The 24056-nt window shown below is 38.1% G+C and overlaps 1 protein-coding gene across 3 annotated transcripts; it reads right to left on the bottom strand.

The window, feature by feature from the left end:
- Positions 1–599: 599 nt before the first annotated feature.
- LOC125238291 (disintegrin and metalloproteinase domain-containing protein 12-like) lies at positions 600–23583 on the bottom strand. Of its 3 annotated transcripts, none has more exons than XM_048145580.1 (15): positions 23502–23583; positions 22497–22670; positions 21212–21381; positions 20471–20527; positions 19735–19900; positions 18092–18228; positions 17036–17237; positions 15771–15911; positions 15021–15139; positions 14268–14428; positions 13453–13550; positions 10954–11068; positions 10616–10711; positions 9838–9967; positions 600–6591 (listed from the first exon to the last, which is right to left on the bottom strand). In XM_048145580.1, exons 1-15 carry the CDS (start codon positions 23556–23558, stop codon positions 4377–4379), a joined length of 4038 nt encoding a protein of 1345 aa, XP_048001537.1. In that variant the 5' UTR covers positions 23559–23583; the 3' UTR covers positions 600–4376. The 3 variants fall into 3 exon arrangements, with proteins under 3 accessions (XP_048001537.1, XP_048001538.1, XP_048001539.1); XM_048145581.1 differs by lacking the exon at positions 23502–23583 and adding an exon at positions 23148–23219; XM_048145582.1 differs by lacking the exon at positions 20471–20527.
- Positions 23584–24056: the final 473 nt, after the last annotated feature.

Below are 24056 nucleotides of genomic sequence, written 5' to 3'. Positions count from 1 at the left end.
CTGAAATTTGGTACCAATATGTATATCAATCACGCCGACAAAGTGCAAAAATAAAAAACGGAAAAAAATGTTTTATTAGGGTACTCCCCCTACATGTAAAGTGGGGGCTGATATTTTTTTTCATTTCAACCCCAACGTGTGATATATTATTGGATAGGTATTCAAAAATGAATAAGGGTTTACTAAGATCGTTTTTTGATAATATTAATATTTTCGGAAATAATCGCTCCTAAAGGAAAAAAAAGTGCGTCCCCCCCCTCTAACTTTTGAACTATATGTTTAAAAAATATGAAAAAAATCACAAAAGTAGAACTTTATAAAGACTTTCTAGGAAAATTGTTTTGATCTTGATAGGTTCAGTAGTTTTTGAGAAAAATACGGAAAACTACGGAACCCTACACTGAGCGTGGCCCGACACGCTCTTGGCCGGTTTTTTTTTTTACAGGGTCCACCCCGTAGTTTATACAACAAGGATTTCAATAAATGCATACTTGTGCGGCAAGGTACTTTCATATTCAAAGCAGAGTTAGGTATTTCAACGAAAACTGATACCCTCTTACTCCTTCGTTGTGGGATAAGAAATGAAAAAAAAAAAAACATTACGTTTCAATTTGGTGTATTTTCAAAAACATTAGCGTCACTTAGGTCCAAAGAAAGACAGGTCTTAGGTTACAAAGTGACCATTATTAAGTAACTTTAACTAAAATGACTAAGTGGCTTAAGGTTGAACTTACTTAGTGATTTTTAAACAATAGGTATGTGAACTCACAGTCTTGAGTATAAAATAAGCTTAGGTAAGGTGCAGCGGGGTAATTTAGAAAGTCACCATTATTTCCAGCATATCAGCTTAGGATTATCCGAGCATTTCTGTGATGCGAAATTACCCCACTGCATCTTATTTATTATATAACCAACACATTAGCTGCCAAACTGTGGAACCTATATATTCTTTGGTTATACCTATTTACAACTAGTTATGTACTTTTCGAGCTTACCGAAAATGGAAAAATCTTTTTTTTTATATTAACAAATAATCTTTATTATTTGCTTCACTGTACATTTATTATTTATGTATGTGACACAAAAACACTGGGATTTGAGCATCTAGTGTACATTTTCAATTTTTTTATTTTTATACAGCATGGCAAAGAGTAAAAATTTAAAGTTGGCAACATCGTAGTGCAGTCCTGTTTTCTCTTCTCACATACATTGATTTGAAGAAAGAATTGACACTACATTGTTGCCACTTTTTAATATCTACTTTTTGCCAGAGTGTAGGTTTTCGATTCGTCAAATTTACACTAGAGGTAGGTCAAAAACATAAATGATAAACACGAAAGTTATTAATAGAAATAGATATTTATCTTTCAATCACAGGGGGCCGATTTTTGAGTCTCACTGTCACTAAAATACCGGTTGAAAACGGTGAATTGCCTATTATTTTCAGTGACAATTTTCTGAATTCGAACGCCGTGAGACTCAAAAATCGGCCCCCAGGTCTTAACCTTAAATCACTCCAAATTATATAAATGCGAATATTTCTTCAGTGAAATTTACTACAATATCCTTTAATTTCAGTAAATACTTATTTAGAATAATATCTATACGCAGCTAAAGCATCACTTTAATTTCTTCGACGGTTTCAGTCTTCATAAGATATCGCCATAAAAGCCAAAATAATTAATTTCTAATTTAAGTAGATATATACACATTCATGAATAATTTTGTTTCCATATATTTTATCTTTGTATTAATGATCTAATAATCTGAAGTTCAAAAACGCGTGCTTTAATTTTACTACATTTTCCATTGCGTTACTAAAGTTACAAATAAGATTTCTAAAACGATATTTTAAATTATTTCTGTAACACAATGGAATATCTAAATTGTAGAAAATTAAAACCGTAACATTTTTTTAAACCCATATCTTAGTTTAGTATCCAGTTGCGTTACATAGACTACATTGCACGTACTAATTTCGATGTAATGAAATATAAATTATGTGAAGTATGAGAATTTACTTTCCATTTTGTGACATTTCGTCAGCACCATCTGATTTGTACATACACAACAATCTGGCAGTGGGAATTGGAATATCATGGCTACATGAAAGCTAATTTTAACTATTTATACTTTTTATACTCCTTCGTATTCTTATAATCATTTTATTACCTCAAAAGTAGTGATACTTTCCAAATAGAATATCTTTCTTCCAAAATAGAATATCTGGGCGGATTTTTATTTTATAGTCGATTTCATAATTTTTTCCTTTTAGGATTGTTTTGTACGTTTTTTTTACTCAGAATCATTGAGCTCTTTCGATCCTGACAGGTGACAAAAATGTCCCAAAATGTTCATACCTACAATTGTTCACTTTCCCCTGAGTTATGACCATACAAGTTCTATGACAAATTGTAACTCAGTGGAATTGCGGAATAAAAGAGTTCATGATTCTGAGTGGAAAAAGTATAAACGTTCCGACATTTGGAAAAAAAGTAAAACAGGCAACAAAATAAAATAATCTGTCCATCTAAAATTGCGGTAAATACATTAATATTTAAAAGACATTCAGCGCACAGTTACCGTTACCTATTCAGTTTTAACTATGATGAAAAAAGTTAACCTACCACTATTTTTGAGCTTATAAAATTTCGAAGCTATAAACACGGGGTGTAGTACATATTGTTACTATCTTAAAGTTACATTGAATCTCACAACACATTACATGTATCATGCCAATATTAAAAATAGTTAATTATAGACAACTGTCGTATAGAAACAAACTATTTATTGCCTTAGCACCAGACTGATGAAAATAAGAAAGTAGCTATGGAAACAATGTCACTATCACCAAAGAAAACTATTAATTAAAGACTGATAATCTCTATACAAAATTTTACATATGAAAATCATTAAAACCGAAATAAATTACACATATGAATGAAAAAGTGACCCAGGCCTGGTGCCTGAGGCTGGAATCGGACCAGCGTACTCTGCGATCGCGACAGACGCCTGTTTCCGCTCGGCCACCCAGGTAAACAGTTGCTGAGGTCGAAATTATCTCTCATAAGAGTAATCTACTATACAAGGAGAATCATGAAAATCATGTTCAATTTTCTCGAAAATATGTATGGGATACCTACAGTTGGTAATAAAATAAAATTTGTACTAAAATTATCAGTATTTTGTAAAGTATCTCTTGCTATCACTTTATACTTTTTTAACAAACACACATCTATTTATATCTTTAACTCACAAACGTTACTTATAGTCTTTATAAAAATACAATTAAACCATTTATTGTATGTACGACTTTAAGACACTTCATGTTAAAAATCACAAACGCGAAAGAAAATGTACAAAATTATAATTAAATTATTTACAGAGATCTCTTAAGCTATCCTATTTTCGTATGAAATTTACTGCCCTTTTAAAATGCGTTAAAATCGTCAGGAATCAGTAAAAATCCATACAAACCTTAAACGAAATATATTAAGACGTTTATACATTTTAATCAATAATTATCTATTCTTGAAAATGCTTTTTCATTATCAAAATATGAACACTCAGTTTAAATAGGCTATATTACATTAAAATAATGTCAATATGGTTCATATTACAAAAATATTCCGTTAAATCTAACGTGAACTCAAATATAGCTTCCAGTTACCAAAATAACATTTACTTATACACATGGAACTAAATAATCTAGCCCAAAGTGTATTTTTTCACTTACCCTGGTTCGACAAATAAAAATTCAAACATAGAACCAGTCACAGAACCTATAGAGAACATTCGGACATACAAAATCAAATTGCCTGGGCCAAACGGTAACCTCCTGCTAGCATTTCGGTCAATCAATAGATATAAATGTAATTTTAGTACCTAGAAACCAAATCATGTCGAGTTGTCTTGTCTGAGTGTCGGTCTACTTGCTATCAGACTAGATGTATTTGTTTCTTAGCTGCCACTTGGTTTACTTAAGTATATGCTAGTCATTCGAGACGTTACGATTTTTTTGCAAAGATACAGTCACACTTCAGCTTATGGTTTGGTTCCATTGTGCACTGATATCGATTCTTAATTTTACAAAAATTCAATTGTAGATAAATTAACCACTAATAAAATATGAGGGTATCACTTTGATAAATATTTCAATTCATCGAGGGAAATCTATTATTTATCCTTGATATTATGTAAATTAAAACATTCATTTACGTAACACAATGGACATAACTGTAAAATTATTGATGTTTAAGAAAATGACGAAAACATTTTTCTAATTCGCGCACCGCGTACCTGTATCCACGCAAATTCATCACGTCCTTTTAAATAAACCTTCTAAAGCTATACAAAACTATAGCATTTTCTTAAAACTATTTCTTAGTTACCGGCTCTTTGCCAATCGATTTTCTATTTTCAAACTTCTGCTGCAAACTCGCCACGTTCGACGGTTTAGAAGTCAACTTACTAGCGTTAGGTTTCACATTAGAATCAGTCCGTTGTAGTCCCGTAGGTTTCGGGACAACTTTAGGTTTGTTTTTATTAATGTTGTCTGCTATTGCAGCTATGTTAGAGTCTACTTTGGAATTTGTACGGTTTAGTTGAGGTTTTATATTAGTAACTGGTTTTAGAGTAGGTTTGACCGTTGGTTTTTTATCAACTGTTGGTGCTGGCCGCAAGGGCGGCCGATTGTCGTTAGGTTTAGCTGTGATACTAGGTTTTGCAGCTACTTTTGGAGTATCATTCATTTTATTGTTATTTATAACATCAGGCGCTTTAATACTTTTGTCAGCGACAGCACAACTTGAGACTACATCTGGGCTGTTAGTTATTTTCTGATTAATTTTATTTGTAGCTTTAGGTGACTGTGGCACAGATTTGAAAGTCTTTAAGTTAGGGGGAGTCACTTGTCTTGAGAACTGCGGTATTTTTGAGTTGGCTTTAGGAGACGGTGGGGCTTTGTCTTCCTTATTTTCTACTTTATCTTTGTTCATAAACGTAGGTACATTAACAGCTGAGGGGTGTAAGTATCCACTACTAGTAGTAGACGCGACACTTTTGCCGCCAGAGTTACTGTATACGCTTTCAGGCGCTGTGTTCATGTAAGTGCTATCTCTGTCACCTTCATTTTCCTTCGCCCTGCCTTTCTTTTTTCTTAAAGTTGAAGCGGAGTAAATAGAATCGAAATTTCTATTTTGAATTTCGTCTACTATTTCTCCTAGAAGACCCATGCTCTCTGTGCTTCCAGAATTGGAAGGGATGGGTTTCGGGGTGTTATATCCTGCTGGTGGTGCTTGGGGTATTGTTTTTATAGGCGGGGGTACTCCGGGGAGAGGTTTCGAGTGTTTCTCAGGGCTTTCTTCAATGATAGCGTAGATATTATCGCCCGATTCTTCGTCTATATGCGCGAGAGGTGCCTGTTTTTCTTCTATGCAGTCAACATAGTCTGTTTGTTTTAAGTCAATTGGCTTAGGGTTTTGATAGACTGGAGTTTCTTCAATAGGAGCCGGAGGGGGCGGTGCAGTGGGTCTTCCTACTCCTGAGATAGGTCGGGGGGCTCCTGAGGGTTGCCGCATAGATCCGAAGGTATGTAAAGGCGCTTTAGGCACGGACGGCGCCGCTCTCATACTTTGGGTCCTGTTCACGAATGCTTTAGGATCTTCAGCGTCTTCAGAATCTGACACAACTGGTACTGTCGCCACTGGGAGTTCTATTCCCTTCTGCAATATAGGGTTCGATATCTGTAAGTTCCTTAATGCAACTTTGTCTACAGCTTTAGGTACTTTGATTTGATGGATAGGATTTTTTGGGAGCGAGTGGCTTCTTTCCACCGGATTGCGTTCTTTTTCCTTCGGTTTGTCGTGTTTTAAGAAGGATGCTATTCTGTTTAAAGATATACCTTCCTTAACCTTCTTAGGTTCTTCTGGAAGGGGTTTTTGTGGGACCGTACTGGCATGCATGCTTAAAGGTCTTTTCGGCAGGTCTGGGGAAATGGTCGGGACATTCGGGGCCGCTCGTACCGGGCCTAGAGTCTTGGAACCTAGAGGGGATATGAGCTCTTTCGCTGTACAAGTGGAAGCTTCTAGAATCGGGCTGGATATGACCGGTCTAGGCGGCGGGGTCGCCATGACGGGTGTACTATCCTCCTTCTCCGCGTTCATAAGCGCTTTGATTCTCTGGACGGAGCTGTTTGTTCTTTTTATCGACGGACTAGTCTTTGCGCCGGTCGGGACGACTGGTAAAGGCGGCGCGCTACGTAATACCGGTTTTAATACTCCCTGGTTGACTAAGTTGTTGCTGTTGCTCCCGCTTCGATGTACGGGGGTGATTTTAGCGCTTTTGACGGGTTCTTTGGGCGGTTCTTTATCTTCTTCTTTCTCGATAGGGGTGAGAGAGAAGCCTTTAAAGTTCCCGAAGAAGTTGACAGTGGGGTTGATTGGAGGAGGGCTGGTATTCTCCAGTAGACTGGAACTCATGTCATCAGGTCTGGGTGCCGGAGGAGGTGGGGGCGGTTGTGTGAAATTGGAGGCGAGCTTGTGCGCGCCGCGGGAGATGCGGTGCTGGAGACTGCTCTTTGGAGATTGCACCCTGAGGGGATAAACACTGTGTTAATGAAATGAAGGTAAGTTTAAAAATATACTAAATGCTATACTGCATATGTTCACCGAGAATCGAGATCTTGTAATATTTTATTTATTGCGTAAATACCATAAATGTGTTAAGGATTATTTTTCTTAGAGACGCGTAAATTCATTTAACACAATTTTCGCTGAAGCGAATAAAATGTTTGATAATCTCGTTCCTTATAAGACTTATAAGGCACTTTTTCACATTTAAATTTAATTTCAACTTCGAAAATCACCCATAAGACCAACCTAAAAATTATAATAATGCGACGGTAAGCATTATTTCCGAGTTACATCATTATGGTCTAGGTAACATAATGAGTTACATCATTATGCTCTAGGTACAGTCATAAAAATGATGTAGCACTTTATGTCGGCGGGATAAGGTCTCGGTACATATTTTTGAGCGGATAAAATCGATACGTATTTTTGCACTTGACTGTACCATAACGATGTAACTCTATTTACAAGTTTTAAGATAGATTTTATTTTTTTGGTACAATGCCTCAAAGGCCTATTTTAGACGTTAGCTAGCTTTTAAGTTTAGTCTTAGATTCTTATATAATTATATAAATATGTTCATGTTTTAAATAATTAGATAGAAACATGCATAAGTACAGAAATTATTTTGAATGCTAAATCATTAGTAATAAGAAATATTTACAGAAATTACAGGTTACTGAAAATATTATAATGACAAATTAATAAAATCATGCACTGTTACAATTATTTCTAAAAACATAAAATTCAAAGGCATGCAAGTGTTAGTAAGTGAAGACATTTTGTGAAAACACTCACCAATGTGAAGAAAAACCAAACCACCAACTACTTTATGTTAAAATAATATCAGTTTTTTTAATGGAAATGTTATATACGTACAATCGTACGTAACTGGGCTCCTTAGAATTTAAAATTACACAGAATTTACTTACGCATTAAAGTAGATTCTTATTAGTGAAATAAAAAAAACTGCATCATTTTTTAGGAAGAAGGAAAAGAAGAAAAAAATTTATTATGCAGTTTTAATAAAAAAAATCTTAAATTAAATATACATTAAAAAATTTTGGTATAAATGACTGTATTACAATGTTTTGTGAATTAAGTAAAGTTATAGCTTAGGTATTTACATTAACATCAGATGGGCATATTTTTATTTTGTTGTCGATTACACTATTTTTTTTAATTCTGAAATTTTTTGCACTTTTTCTACTCAGAATCATGAGCTATATCGATTCTAATAGGACAAAAAATTACCCCAAATTTCCATACATATTTTGCCTTCCTCTGAGTTACGATCAAACAAGTTGCATGAGAAATTGTAACTCAGTGGAAATAAAAATGTGAGACATTTTTTTCTCTTGCGGAATCGAAAGAGCTCATGATTCTGAGCAGAAAGAGTACAAAAAATCCCGCATTTGAAAAAAAAGTAAAATCGACAAGAAAATAAACATCTGCCCAGAAATGAAAAGTTATAAAAGGGTAAAGCAGAAGGAAGAGATACCAAACCAGCATCCCAGAAAACATGCAATGCTCACTAACTATTTAATATAAAGTTTTACATTTACTATTTACACTTGAATCCGTAATTAGAAAGAGTATCTAAACTGGGGCCGTAGCCAAGGTAACAATCCCAAACAAAAAGTACCTTTTTGTATTATATAAAAAAGAACAGTCATATCATAGGGACCATCTTTGGCCGCACTAGATATAAAGCCTGACCAGAAATGTATGAATATTGTCAAGAAGGCGCGGAGTGACAGTTCAGTTTAGTAAGAGAATAGTTCTAATGAAATAGGCTACTAGACTCATACCATACGTCGGCCGTGTAGTGACGTCATAGAATTCATATCAAATCAATCACTGACATAATGACCTTTTCAGTACAGATGGTGTTTTTTTTACGCACTAGTGCGAGAAGTGGTTCATTATATGCCAGGTCGAAACTTCGGATGGCCATCTGTACTGAAAAACGTCGTACGATACTCGTGCAAAAAGGAAATTCGTAACTCGTGTCGATTTAAAACACTCCCTTCGGTCGTGTTTTAATTTATCGCCACTCGTTTCGAACTTCCTTTTTTACGCACTTGTATCGTAATGTACTATTATGCCTCGTACTTAAAGTGTTGTTTTCGCTCTGAATGACTTGATTCACAGAAAATCTATAGATGACATGGCTGATGTTGTTTTTGCCTGATTAGTTGATTACGTAAAAGTATTCTTTAAAAATATTTTTGCGGTTTATTAGTCATAATAAAATATAGTGATATTTTTTTTCGGATAATTGGACAGTAAGTAATAAATAATATAAGACATCTTTAAAAAAGGGTCCAGTAGCCTATTCCGCAACATGGCCACATATTTCCGACCAGGCTTTACTTTTCTAATTTCTAATGCACCTATTTACGCTATTTAGTAACCTTACGCAGCTTAGACCTCTGATTCACCAGCTCGTTGGTCGTAGAAGCAAGCCCAGTATTTATTATCTCAGGTTTAGATTTTTTTCGACTGGCGTCGGTTTAGGTTTAGGACTTATATTAGATTTTAATATAATAGTTTTTTGAGCAGTTAGAGGCGAATCTAAATGTTTAATTACTTCTACTTTAGGTTTATTCAAATCATTAATCTTTGCGTAACTTGTAGATTTTAAGCTTTATTATCATGCTCAAATTTCTTTTTTAAATCAACTTTAGGTTTAATTTTAACATCTAATTTTACAATTGCTTTAGATTCAGAAACACCTTTAGGTTTGGCTTTAACATCTATATTTGTAGCAGTAAAACGAGTGATAACTTTAGGTTTAATTTTATCATCTAACTTAGCAGCATTAGAATTAGCAATAACAATATCTTCCTTATTTATTTTCCGACCTACTTTCCCTGCTTCATTACTATTCTTATCAGTCGTTTTTACATTACCTTTATCTGTATTAATAACACTAGAAATATTCGCATAATGTGGCGAATCAACCAACATATACTTAGAACTAGACGTACTGGCTTCTACGACCAACTTATTATTTTTAGCATCAGTTTTGAGCAATTTGTGGACAGTAGAATTAGAAGTACCAGCTTCAACTAACTTATTATTCTTAGCATCAGTTTTGAGCCATTTGCTAGTACTAGCTTCAACCAACTTAGCGTTTTTGACATCAGGTTTGAGCCATCGGCTGAACCGTTTGAAGTCGGGTAGCGTCATGGAGGGTACGTACGATTTGCGGGGCTTCTTCCACCAGAGCAGCACGTTGTGGCGGGAGTAGTACACCAGGAATAGAACCAGGAGTACTCCTGGGATGATGCCGAGGAAGATCACGTACATCACCACCATGAAGTTTCTTTGGACTGTGGAGAAAATAAGTCAGAACATTAATTGATAGTACATTATTAGTCTGTCGTATTATTAGCACCACCTTGTTGGTAATTCTGTCTGCTCTTACTACCTCATCTTAGTCCTCACGACACAGGCTTTACCTAGTGTGAAGACTCCTATTAAACTAATATAATATTGTAATTTATAATAATTTGTATCTCAAACCCACTTATGTAAATGTTGCTTGCTCCAATTGTCAATAAATCTAAACATAGCTGATACAAGTTTTCTAACGCTTTTTTCGTGCGAGATATGAACAGGGGATATATCATGTAGATTACTTTTGAATTAAATAGTTACGAAAACACGTTGCGAGTATGCGTGCACCTAACACCCAAGGCGTTAAATGTCATCTCTTTTTTTTGAGACGGTTCACGATAAGTAACAGGTTGCGTAGCCGAATGGCACAAACGCTTACGAAACGCTCACGAAACGAAACGCTAGTAGACATCTATCCCTATCGCTCTTGCATATTGGCGAGACAGAGCCGGACTACGTTTCGTTTTCGTTTGGCGTCGGAGAAATGCCATTCGGCTACGGGGCCTGATATCACTGCATATTGGCGTGTTGTTTATTGTTTCCAAAAGATATCTGTAGTATAGACAAAAAAAGCAGGTTACCACTAGGATCAGTAGCGGGGCCAGAGTCGTAAGAACCCCCAGGACCGGGCAACGCACACAGCGGCGGCGCAAAGCCCTCCTCGCAGTGACAGTTTCCTGCAAATATAGCACATTCAACATTAAATATTACAATTATTTAAGGCATAGTTACCCTTCGGGTTGGAAGGTCAGATGGCAGTCGCTTTCGTAAAAACTAGTGCCTACGCCAAATCTTGGGATTAGTTGTCAAAGTGGACCCCAGCTCCCATGAGACGTGGCAAATGCCGGGATAACGCAAGGACGAGCTGAGTTTTTATGATTATTTTTCCTATTTTCTAGATTAAAAATGTTTTTCTTACCGTTGGAGTTGCAAATTCCATGTCCAGAACAGTTTGAAGGACACACAGCTCCCTCGCGCGTCGCCATAGCTGCCCGTACTTGTTCCACCGGCACACACCTCTGCTGCATACACATCTGGAATCGCATCAAATAGTTATTATCAAATAATAAAGACAAATTAACCGTTTATGTGCGGATGACGGTTTCGGATCTAGGTTTTCTACGTGTGGCGTATGACTAGGGTTTGAGATCCGGATATCCGGATATCCGAATTATCCGGATATCCGTTGAATTTGAGATCCGGATCCGAGGTCTCATAGGATCCGGATAAAACGGATAATACGGATCCGTTAAATATGGGTATCTATCCACGCCAGAAAGGATTTTCGAATAAAATTTATGAATTATTTCCTGTATTTTGTCGCCTAAAATGTTAATTCACATTTATTTCATTCAGATAACCCAGAATATCAAGCTAGGTTAGGATTGGTACATTACGCCGTACGATGAATCCATAAAACTATATGTTAACAAACTAAATAAAATTAACACTAAACCATTGCTTTTAAAACTGCTTTCGTTTCTAACTGGATGCATCCCGCAGGAATAACGATAAATTTAAGCGAATGTTTTTAAGATTAATGATGAATTATAGATCATGGAAGTAATTAATATAATTATATACGTAATTATTTTATAAGCTGAATCCAGATCCATTGTTTTTTGTACTTAATAAGATGGGAGGCAAACTAGCAGATAGGTCGCCTGATGGTAAGCGATCACTCCTGCCCTATGTACACCCAAAACACCAGAAGGATTGGAGGTGTGCTGCCAGCCTTAGAGCTTCACTGAAAAGCGACTGGCAAATATTAAATGACATTTTGCACATACGTTCAGAAAAACAATTGAAAATGGTACATGATAACTAAATATGTGTAACATATTTTACACGTCTAATACGTGTAACACAATGAAATTATATTATTTTATCTTTTTTCCTACATCTGCAATTTCGCATTTATTGGCTGTGGTTACGGATAGACGCCCCAGTAAAACGGAGGTATTAGTGAACAACACTAAATTACCCTGCATTAGCTTATGTATGTTAAACAAAAATATTGGCCTACTGTTTAAAGTTATATGCTGTACTGTACAATGGGTGTGACATTAATTGTGTCGCTCAACTTCAAACTCGGGTAAATCCATTCTGCTTTTTTTGTATAATCATCCTTAAAACCGAATCGATTTAAGCGAGTTTGAAGTTAAACGACACAATTGTATGTTAATAGTTCGTCTAAAAACTTAATGAAGCAAAAATAGACTATATTTATGTCGTTTTGTGAGTTTAAATTATTTTATTTCGGTAACAGTAGCTTTGATTTGACGAAACTCCTATAAAAAGTAACCTTTTCAACACGGATCCGTTTTATCCGAAATATCCGGATATCCGGATCCGGCAAATCTTAAGATCCGAAATATCCGGATCCGAAAAATCGGCGGATCTTGCAAACCCTACGTATGACACGCCAGGCGTGTCATTTTAATATGACATAAGTTGTTCGCCGCCACAGCGTAAAGTTTTCGAAAATGGAACACGCAACGAATCGATTAAGGTTTTCAAAACAAAGCGTCAATCAATGCACATTATAATCAAAGTTGGGTGTTTCAATCTCATTTCTACAAGCATGAAGAACTAGAACAATATGAGCAAATTTTTTTTGCCGATTTTAATCTTCTTTTGTTATTTTTGACGACCGGTCTGGCGCAGTCAGTAGTGACCCTGCCTGCTGCGCCGCGGTCCCGGGTTCGAATCCCGGTAAGGGCATTTATTTGTGTGATGAGCACAGATATTTGTTCCTGAGTCATGGATGTTTTCTATGTATATAAGTATTTATATATTATATATATCGTTGTCTGAGTACCCACAATACAAGCCTTCTTGAGCTTTCCGTGGGCCTCAGTCAATCTGTGTAAGAATGTCCTATAATATTTATTTATTTTTGGAAGTCTTCATATAGTCATGTTTTCTACTCAGAATCATGAGCTATTTTGATCTAAACAGAAGAAAAAATGTACCACATATAGAAATTTTAAAGAGTCTTTATCTCCTATATTGTACAATACAAGTGCGAAAATTTACATCTCGAGTCGATTTATTTAAAATACTTTCTTTAGTCAAGTATTATGAAGTATTATTCGCCATTCGTGTATACATAATTGACTCTATTCCGCACTTGTATCGTTGTTTATTAATAATTATCACGGGCGGCTCACTCCGCGAATCTATCGCCGCGCGACAAGTAGATGCCGGGGCCGCGAGTTCGCGGCACATTCAGAGGTGACGACCTTCTCGCGGCGCAATAGAATTCAATGTTGGCTGCTCGCGCGCGGTCCGTTTGTTAATGTAGGTAAGATTTTAGAATGGCGGCGTTTTGTGAATATCAAAGGAGTGAGCCTTCTGTACTTGTGCTATTATATATTCTATGTAATTATTTTGTAGGGATATTCCAAAAATCTACCTTATCATGTCCACACTTAGCCCCGTCAGGTACCAAACCAGGATCCACGTCGCTGAGCCCCAGGTCGATGATCACCGTACGACACGGGATTATTACACCTGCAAAAAAGGTTTTAGGTAATGTTTCTATTAGAGGTGGTAAACTAGGACGATTGCATTTAACATAGGGCAGAAAGAAACAAGGTTATAGAAGTCTTGTGGCGATCAAATCAATCAATTTAATTACTAGCACTATATTTTATCCATTATAATGTCAATCAATTTAATTACTAGCACTATATCTCCCAAACAAGAACCCGCTCGGCGGGTTCTCGCCACACAAGCGGGTGGTTATAACTTATAAGTTAAGACCGGTTTCTGACGTAGTGAATGTGTTATAGTATGAATTTTCTGAGATGCACTTTTCGCTTTTGCCCTAATCTGTTAAACAAAGGCCTTTGTTTCTATTATTCGCTGCGGTTAGCTCCCGTTTAAGCGGCACGTGCTATAGTCTCAGTGTAGTTAAAAAGCAACTATCATGATAGCAATAAGGTTCAAATCCATAAAAAGCCCTTTCGGAGATAACACGTTTTGTCATCTTCAAAAAAAGTTACCTGCACACTGCAAACTGTTTAATAAATTTGAACCTTATTGCTATCATGATAGTTGCTTTTTAACTACACTGAGACTTTAGCACGTGCTGTGGAAACGGGAGCTAACCACCGCGAATAATAGAAACAAAGGCCTTTGTTTAACAGATTAGGGCAAAACCGAAAAGTTCATCTAAGAAAATTCATACTATAAACTACCCTCAAGTAGCATAATTTAACAACTTACCATTGTTGTTTATAAAGGTAGCAGTCAGCACGGCAGCATTCTCCATGCCGAACTCTAGTCGTTCGTTCAGATGGCGGCACTGCAGCATGCCACACATGACGTCTTGCGGCGCGCAGCGGCGGTATATCTGGTTGACGCGATCGTAGCCGCAGTTTCCATGGCTGTAAAACAGAACATTCATTGGTAAAAAGTGTGAAAATACAACACAAATGACAAAATAAGAGTCATTCTTCTTATCACGCCAAATAATAAATACCTACAGATTAAATTGAAAGTTGGGCGTTTTCCAAAATAAATCTCGAATATCGAATTTCACCAGATCTGGACGTGTTTGGGCTCATTCTTCTCAGAATCACGAGGTGATTCGATTCCGACGGTAAAAAAATGTGTTCCAAATTTTCCATACAAAATTCGAGTTTCCAATACGTCACGCCCGTAGTAAGTTCATACTAAAATCGTGACGCAAAGGAAAAAAAATGAGGACACTTTTTTATCGCCAGGTTCGAATCACCTCGTGATTCTGAGAAGAATGAGCCCAAATACGTCCAAATCTCGCATACGTCACGAAAATACCGGTTGAAAACGTTCTTGTTTATTATTTACAGTGAAGACTTCAATATTCGATATTCGAGATTTATTTTGGAAAAATATAATGCGGATCACTTTTGAGTGAGATTGGCTGGAAGTCTCAAATAGATGTCTATGCTCAACGATGGGTGATAAATGGATAATGATGATATTGATGACACTTACTCGTCGCCCTTGATGTTGGAGTTGTTGTAACATTTGTCGTCGGAGGAAGAGCCAGTGACGCCCCACAGAAGCCTGCACTGATCTGTGTGTGTCCGGCATGAACCGCGCACGCAGTAGGCCTGTAAAAGATAGTATTATCAATTATTAACCTGAATGAAAATTTAGAAAACCATCATTGTTGAAGCATCCAAACAAAATTCAACAGTAGAGGGTCACGAGAGCATAGTCAAGCAGATGTTTATCTGATAGATCGATATAAGTAACATAGGTACGAGCAAGGCAACGCATAGGTAAGACGGCAGGGTCGGCCTGGTACAGAACCGCCACATAGAACGGAATAGAATGGAAATCCATGAAAGAGGCATATGTTCTGCAGTTGACGCAAATATGCTGAGAAGATGAAGAAGAAGGTACGAGTAATAGTGTTTTTAAAGATTACTGTGACTGACTTGAGTGAGCTATTATTATCGTAGTTTACCGGATTTTTCCGCATGGCGTAGCATCCATTTTGTGAACGTCGTGAGGACGGAACTGTGAAAGACCATTGCAAAACGCGGGCACCGGGCAGGTCGCATTAGCCGCCCGCAGCTCGGCATTTTGTATATACATCTGATTTGTAAAATGTTTGAAAACTAACCTTATCGCTCCCGCATGGGATCTCGTTGACCTGTGGCACTGGATTCTGTACCTACACTATGCTGTTTAAAACGTGTTGCATCTTTACCGTTTTATGAAACGTTAACAACTGACCTGATTTTTCCCGCATGGAGTGGCATCCATCTTGTGAACGTCGTGAGGACAGAATTGAGAATGGCCGCTGCAGTATTCCGGCAAGTCACACTCGCGGTCGGCGGCGCGGCATTCTGTACCCGCCGCTTTGGGACGACACGTCTGCAAAATAAATTGGTACGATTAATATGATTATGGCTATCAATCCTGCTTATTTCATAGCACGAGAATAACTCGCTGTCTTGGTGCGTTACTCGATCCGAATGGCACGCTAGCAAATTCATAATGACCACTTGGTACGAAAGCAGTTCTCTTAAGTATAGTAACGAGTATCTATCCTACCGTGAGATCACAGCACTGGCCATGTCCACAGGTCGCATTTGCCCGTAGAGTACAGTCGGGTTTGCAGCAGGCGGTACAAGCATTGCGGTCAGTATCTTCAGAAAAGTACGCTCCAGGGGCAGTACCGCAATCGCACTGTTCATGTACGCCATCTTCGCCGTTTTTTTTCTGCTTGGTGCGTTACTCAGCCCGAATGGCATGCTAAAAATTGGTAAAGACTACTTGGTGCGAAAGAAGTTATCTTAAGTGTAGATATAACCTACCGTGAGTGAGATCACAGCACTGGCCATGTCCACAGGTAGCATTGGCCCGTAGAGTGCAGTCGGGTTTGCAGCAGGCGGTACAAGCATTGCGGTCAGTATCTTCAGAAAAGTACGCTCCAGGGGCAGTACCGCAATCGCACTGTTCATATTCGCTATCCAGCTAGCATTATGCTGAGTTGGGTCCATTTCGTGATGCGCACTTACTTAATGTTCTGTTCTCTGTTTTTTGTCCTATTCTTGTGTGTACATGTACGTACGTGTTTGTGAGCGTCATGAATAAATGTCTTTTTTTTTTATCTATCTTCTCCGTTTTTTTTTTCTGCTTGGTGCGTTACTCAGCCCGAATGGCATGCTAAGAAATTGGTAAAGACCACTTGGTACGAAAGAAGTCCTCTTAAGTGTAGATATAACCTACCGTGAGATCACAGCACTGGCCACGTCCACAGGTCGCATTGGCCCATAGAGTACAGTCGGGTTTGCAGCAGGCGGTACAAGCACTGCGGTCAGTATCTTCAGGAGAGTACGCTCCAGGGGCAGTACCGCAATCGCACTGTTCATGTTCGCCTTCTTCTCCGTTTTTTTTTTCTGCTTGGTGCGTTACTCAGCCCGAATGGCATGAAAAAAAATTGGTAAAGACCACTTGGTAAGAAAGAAGTTCTCTTAAGTGTAGATATAACCTACCGTGAGATCACAGCACTGGCCATGTCCACAGGTCGCATTGGCCCGTAGAGTGCAGTCGGGTTTGCAGCAGGCAGTGCAAGCGTTGCGGTCAGTATCTTCAGGAGAGTACGCTCCAGGGGCAGTACCGCAGTCGCACTGTTCGCCTTCTTCGAGAAAGCCGTTGCCGCAGGTCGGGGATTCGGCTAGTTGCTTGGGTTTGTTTCTGTAATTTGTAAATTAAACGATTAACGCTTTATTAACTATAAAACTCCCGTGAGACTCAAACATATTTAAAAATATTTTAAGCGGGGTACTCATGTGTTCACGCTCTCGACATGTACCTAAAGGCGACCCCTACTCTTGAGAAAGATCCTCGAAAATGGATCGAAACATGTCGAACGCTATATCTACTTAACACGTGAGTAACCCGTTTAAAATATTTTTAAATATGATTAACGCTTTGACCGCCCGCTACCCGGCATCAACCTAATATCTACGTTTGTGCACTTCAACAAGGATCAAAATGATACGTCGCGCAAGTAATGATTGGTATTCAAAGATACGGATCTATTTATCCATTTCAATGCTATCCATTTATACACTACGAACACAACACACAAATTACGCAATTTTCTACCTGAAATGCTGAAAAATGATGCCAAATAAACATACATACATACATATAATCACGCCTGTATCCCATAAAGTGGTAGGCAGAGCACATGAACTACTAAGTTTCAGTGCCACTCTTGGAAAAAAGGGGTTGAACGAAATCCAAATTGTGACATTGCAGTGACAGGTTGCAAGCCTCTCGCCTACGCCACAATTTAACCCATACCCCGCAGTCGACTTCTACGACACCCACGGGAAGAAAGGGGGTAGTGAAATTCTTAACCCGTCACCACACGGCCAAATAAAGAAACGAATAATATGTTTGAAGACATCCTTCCTTCTGGCGTTATCCTGACACGCCACGGCTCATTTTTCTTCTAAGTATATAAGAATCAAATGCCAAAGTAATGTTTTACTATTTATCATTTAAAATATGAAACACTATCTACTGAAACAAAAACTAACCTTAAACAATAGTCCATGCCTCTCTCAAAAGACAACGCCAGAGACTTGAGACTGCAAGAAGACCAGTGCACCGGCGTCACAGAAGTGCTTGAGGGGCTCATTATGCATTTCTTGTCTGGACATTCGCAGTCCGGCTCCTGTGGAGAACAACAGAAACCGTTTATTATGTGTTTCTACTCCCAAACTGTTTTTCGTCATTTACAGGGTCGTGCATAGATCTTTAAAACCCCACATAAAAGTCTATTCCCCAAAGCCAGCCTCGCTGGCTTCCTGCGCATGCGCGCAGTAACAAAAAAATTGAAAACACATTGTTTGACTCTGTAACCATGGCAACGCATTGTTTTTTTTTTTTTTAAGTTTATTCAGAAACCAAACAGTCACATAAACACATAATATATTGGCAATACAAAAATGTACTGCAAAAAAAAGAAAATAGCTACAAAAGACCTGGAGGTTCATAATTGTACATTCTAAATAATGTTTATTTAATGAAAATATGAAAACAACATAACGTAACGTAATACAAGAAAAACCGGCCAAGAGCGTGTCGGGCCACGCTCAGTGTAGGGTTCCGTAGTTTTCCGTATTTTTCTCAAAAACTACTAAACGTATCAAGTTCAAAACAATTTTCCTAGAAAGTCTTTGTAAAGTTCTATTTTTGTGATTTTTTTCATATTTTTTAAACATATGGTTCAAAAGTTAGAGGGGGGGGGACGCACTTTTTTTTCCTTTAGGAGCGATTATTTCCGAAAATATTAATATTATCAGAAAACGAACTTAGTAAACCCTTATTTATTTTTAAATACCTATCCAACAATATATCACACGTTGGGGTTGGAATGAAAAAAAAATCCGCCCCCACTTTACATGTAGGGGGGGTACCCTAATAAAACATTTTTATCCATTTTTTATTTTTGCACTTTGTTGGCGTGATTGATATACATATTGATACCAAATTTCAGCTTTCTAGTGCTAACGGTTACTGAGATTATCCGCGGACGGACGGACGGACGGACGGACGGACGGACGGACGGACGGACAGACAGACATGGCGAAACTATAAGGGTTCCTAGTTGACTACGGAACCCTAAAAATGAAACTGCATACAACATAACATAACCTAACGTAATTATGTTTTTAAAACTTACGTTTAACAATATTTTTTAGAATACCCAACGAATTTTGGAAACAATCAACATCAAAAAGGTGTCCATTATAGTAACAATATTGCGCGCGTGCGCGAGAAGCCGGCGGGGAATCGCTTTGGGCAGCTGACTCGAGCGCTGGCTGTGCAAACCTTTGCGTTTTTGTATTTCACGAAAGTTATTCTAGAAAACTATTAAAAACTAAGCACATGGTCGTAGAAAAAGTATTGTATGCAACGGTGTTTAACCGAGTCAAAATATACTCGAGGCGTCTTTATTAATAATTTTCGGCTTCGCCTCAAATTGCTACCCACGCCACTCGTCTTTTATACCTCCTTTAAACGCCTGTTGCATATAATACTACCTCTATATTACAAAGTTATGTTCCAATTCGTATGCGTTGTCAAGGCATCCAACTTTTTAACTTTTGAATCGTTGATAGCATTTGAAACTGAATAGTTGTAAACACACATTAAAGGATTTATTATTAAACAGTACCTGGTCATGTTCCATTCCGAAGTTGTGTCCCATCTCGTGAGCGATTGTCATTGCAACGAGTCCTATAACCCTTGAGTGGTTGGTAGCGACTCCAGCAGAGTAGTTGTATGAACACATGAACCCCTTGAGCGCTTTGCCGACGACACCCGCTTTGAAGTTCTGGCGGCTGTTGAAGGGTTGAATTGAAATGTTCAGATGGTTGTAATTGTGGAATTTGGTAGAGGAGGTTATTTACAAAGCATTTTTCGTTTATAATATTGGTTAGTAACAGTGACTTATATGACACCGAATGTCCATATTGACTTCTTAACGCATTCGCTGACAGCGACAGTGTTAAGTTAAGAGATTATAAATATCTACATTTTGAAAAACAAAAAACACATATACAGCTACAGAGTTTACAAATGAATGGTAAATAAATAAATTTTATACGAAGACATTTAAAAATTTATCAAATGAATGTACAGTCAAATAAATACATTTTACTATTTCAAACATATTTCGAAAAGTGGTAAACCATTCATCTTTATATAAACAGTTTACACAAAAAAATAGGCATAAGTACTTTAAGTTTAGACCAAAAACATTTAACAAATAAAGAGATATATATATATCTGCACCTTTACTAAAGGTAAACTCAACAATACTGGGCTTTTATACGAATTATTCGCTTGTAAAAATAAGGTCAATTTTCCCTTTTAGTTACCTCCTTGCATATTACCAAAGTTACACTCACAAATGTGGCTTCGTGTAGTCGTAGTGAGTTTCTTCTTTTTTGACGAACCGAGCTCCCCTGTGGTGAGATTATAGAAAAACTATGCGTTATATATCCCAAGCAGTTACTACACATGCACAAAGTACAAACAATCACCAATAGCGTTAGGAAGAAAACAGAAAATAAGTGAAAAAAAATAGACAATAGAACAAAATAGTACAGTCAGCTGCAGAGAAAAGGAGACCCCCTGCCATACAAATTTGTATGCAAGGGGGTCTACTTTTCTTTGCAGCTGACTGTACATCAAATAATGTGGTTCTCAAGCAAAACTCCCGATCGTCCGTATGTCGCACAACATACGGACGCTTTGACAGATTATTCATATAAAGATATAAGATATATCATGGAAATCTATTCTGGTCCTTATGATAAGCCACAAAGTAGACCCTGATTAGTCGTCCTACGTTTACACGACCAGAATTATCGCAATGTACGGAAATTTTCAGCTTAATTGTCTACACATTTTTTTTTAAAACAAAACTTATTCCATGTGTAAACAATAAAACTTATTCCATCTGTGAACGAGCATGCAATAAAATCAAAGTATTTCCACAACCCAAAAGCACTACAACTCCGTGAGTTACATACATGGTTGAAAATTAATTGTGAACAAGAACATACCAAGTCGAGAAGTGAGTAAATATATCTAAGTGCAAATATTTCTAACAAACTTTTCTACACTTGTTCTAATTCATGACTCACGTTAGTAGTTGAGCGTTGTCGTTAGGTATCCTAGTGACTAGAACAGTCTTCCGATAGTGCAGGAACTTGTTGAGTGTCGCGTCTCCATCCTCTTCCAACACGATTTCGTCGTTTTCCGACCAGATCTCTACGCCTACGAGCGCTATGAAGATATTCAATGGAGCGTAGACCTGAAAGCATTAATACAGTTAGTGTTAAAGTAATACGCAATTAAAAGCCGGTTGCACCAAACCTTCTGGCACCGTTAAAGCGTTCGTTAAATTTTATTGTATGGGAAGTTCCATAGATTTATGCTGCGTGACGATGATGTGTCTGTCAAATGGCTCTAACTGCAACTGGCCCTAAGTCCCGTTTGCAATTTAAATAAGTGTTAACCATGTGTCACATCCAAACATTTTTTTTTTATGGGATAGGAGGCAAACGAGCAGACAGGTCGCCTGATGGTAAGCGATCACCGCCGCCCATGGACACCTGAAACACCAGAGGTAGAAACACCACATTACGTATTTAGTAAAAGATAGATAATATACAGGCTCTCTTATTTAGTACGCATCATCCGTTCTGCGAAACCATTTTCTCACGTAGGATGATTTGGTAACCTACCCCCTTATTCATAAACGTTCACTAAAGTTAACAGGCCGATAAAAATCGTCTTGTCCCTTTCTATCACACCAATTCGTCAGAAAGGGACAATAGTACATTGTGCAACAAGGGGAGGAAGTTGAATATTACGAGTGCTAACGAGAGTAAGTTAAATCACGACGGCTTGCCGGAGCGATTTAAAGACTCGAGTTAGTAATATTCATACTCTCCGAGTTACACACAATGTTTTTCATCACACTCGCAATGCAAAAAAATATATAAATAGATGTAAAAAAAGTTAAATACGGTACAAGAAATTTCATTATTCCCTTGGGAGAACGATTTTTCTATAACTCACGCTCCGCCTGCGTGCAATAGCACATTTAAAGTGCGGGTATGATGAAAACGATTTTTATTGCCTTGCTAACTTTTGTGAACGGTTATGAATAAGGGGGTAAGAGTTTAAAGTCTTCAGTAATAGAGCTGCAGGTCGCCGCTGGCCAGCAACTCCCGTGGTACACCTGCTGAGTTTGACTAGACATTAGAGTCTCACCGAATTGATGATGTTAGCCAGGTCCTTCATCTGCCGATGGACCAGCTGTAAGTCTCCGCCACTAGCCAGGAACTCCCCGTGGTCGACTAGCACGAGCTCCACGTAGCGCGAGCGACGGCTCTCGGACTAGTGTCTACTGGAGTGACTTACAGAGTTGATGATGTTAGCCAGGTCCTTCATCTGCCGGTGGACCAGTTGTAAGTCTCCGCCACTAGCCAGGAACTCGCCATGGTCTACTACTAGGACCAGCTCCACGTAGCGCGAGCGACGGTCTGCGTTGTACGGCTCTCGGACCATCGTGTCTTCGTAAGTATCACGTTTGTACTGGAAAGACGAGAAACACATCTAAATTCTGAAGTCATAACATATATTCTTCGATGTATATTTTGAAATTGTCCCACACAATATCATGAATATTGGTTTTTGCTCGCTAAGTTATAGGTACAGTTGTTGTGCTTTTAACAAGTTTTTGCTTCTAGTAGAGCTCAAAGTACCTATCAGATCATTAATGCTCAGAAAACATTAACTCTCTGACTTTGGACTTCTCCCGCGCTAGTTCTTCTATCTTCTGCGTAAATAGAATCGGACCGTAGCTATTTAAAGGCCGTGCCAGGATAAGCTACGTGATTCTGCCCCAGTTGAGTTTGGGCTTGTAATTTTTATGGGTGGTGTGGCTTTATATTAGTAATTATTTTGCAAAATTTGAGCACTCTAAACTTTATAGTTTTTGTGTAAAAAAATAAAATCGAAATATAATTTTCCTTTCTTGATACCCCCAAAACGATGTTTAAATCGACTCACCCCACTGACCCTGGACCTCTTCCGCGCCAATTCTTCAGTCTTCTGTTGAAACAGCATCGGATCATAACTGGAGTTGTGTGTCGTGCCACCTTCGCAGCCACAACGGTGCTCTTTGGCTAGGTGTTCAAGAGAATATAAGATATGGTCAGCATTAGTTTGAAATAGATCGACTCACCCGACTAACCCTGGACATCTTCCGCGCCAATTCTTCAGTCCTCTGTTGAAACACATCGGATTATAACTGGAGTTGTGTGTAGTACCTACCACCTTCGCAGCCACAACGGTGCTCTTTGGCTAGGCGTTTGTGGGAGTATAGGAATCGTTTATATCCTTGTTTGAAATAGAGCGACTCACCCGACTAACTCTGGACCTCTTCCGCGCCAATTCTTCAGTCCTCTGTTGAAACAGCATCGGGTCATAACTGGAGTTGTGTGTCGTGCCTACCACCTTCGCAGCCACAACGGTGCTCTTTGGCTAGGCGGTTGTGAGAGTATAGGAATCGTTTATATCCTTGTTTGAAATAGATCGACTTACCCGACTAACTCTGGACCTCTTCCGCGCCAATTCTTCAGTCCTCTGTTGAAACAGCATCGGGTCATAACTGGAGTTGTGGGTAGTGCCTCCTTCGTAGCCACACCGGTGCTCTTTGGCTAGGTGCTCGTGAGAGTAGAGGAAATGGTCAGCGTTTATGTCGTTATCTGAAATGGATGAAATACAAGATTTAAATGGGAAAAGGGATAATTCCAAAAGGTCTATGAATCAAGTAGCCACAACACTACAGAAACTCAGGGTAAATTAAATTGCAAAATGGTAACTAAGTATCCGCTTAGCTTCTCTAGACTCCATGACTGAAGAGTATTTCACTAGAGTGAAATCTTTGAGCTTTTGTAATATAAGTAACGTTCAAGG

Source organism: Leguminivora glycinivorella, chromosome 23 (assembly GCF_023078275.1).
Source record: "Leguminivora glycinivorella isolate SPB_JAAS2020 chromosome 23, LegGlyc_1.1, whole genome shotgun sequence".
Lineage (NCBI taxonomy): Eukaryota > Metazoa > Arthropoda > Insecta > Lepidoptera > Tortricidae > Leguminivora > Leguminivora glycinivorella.
The sequence above is the reverse complement of the archived record's forward strand: the minus strand, read 5'-3'. Positions and strand labels throughout refer to the sequence as shown.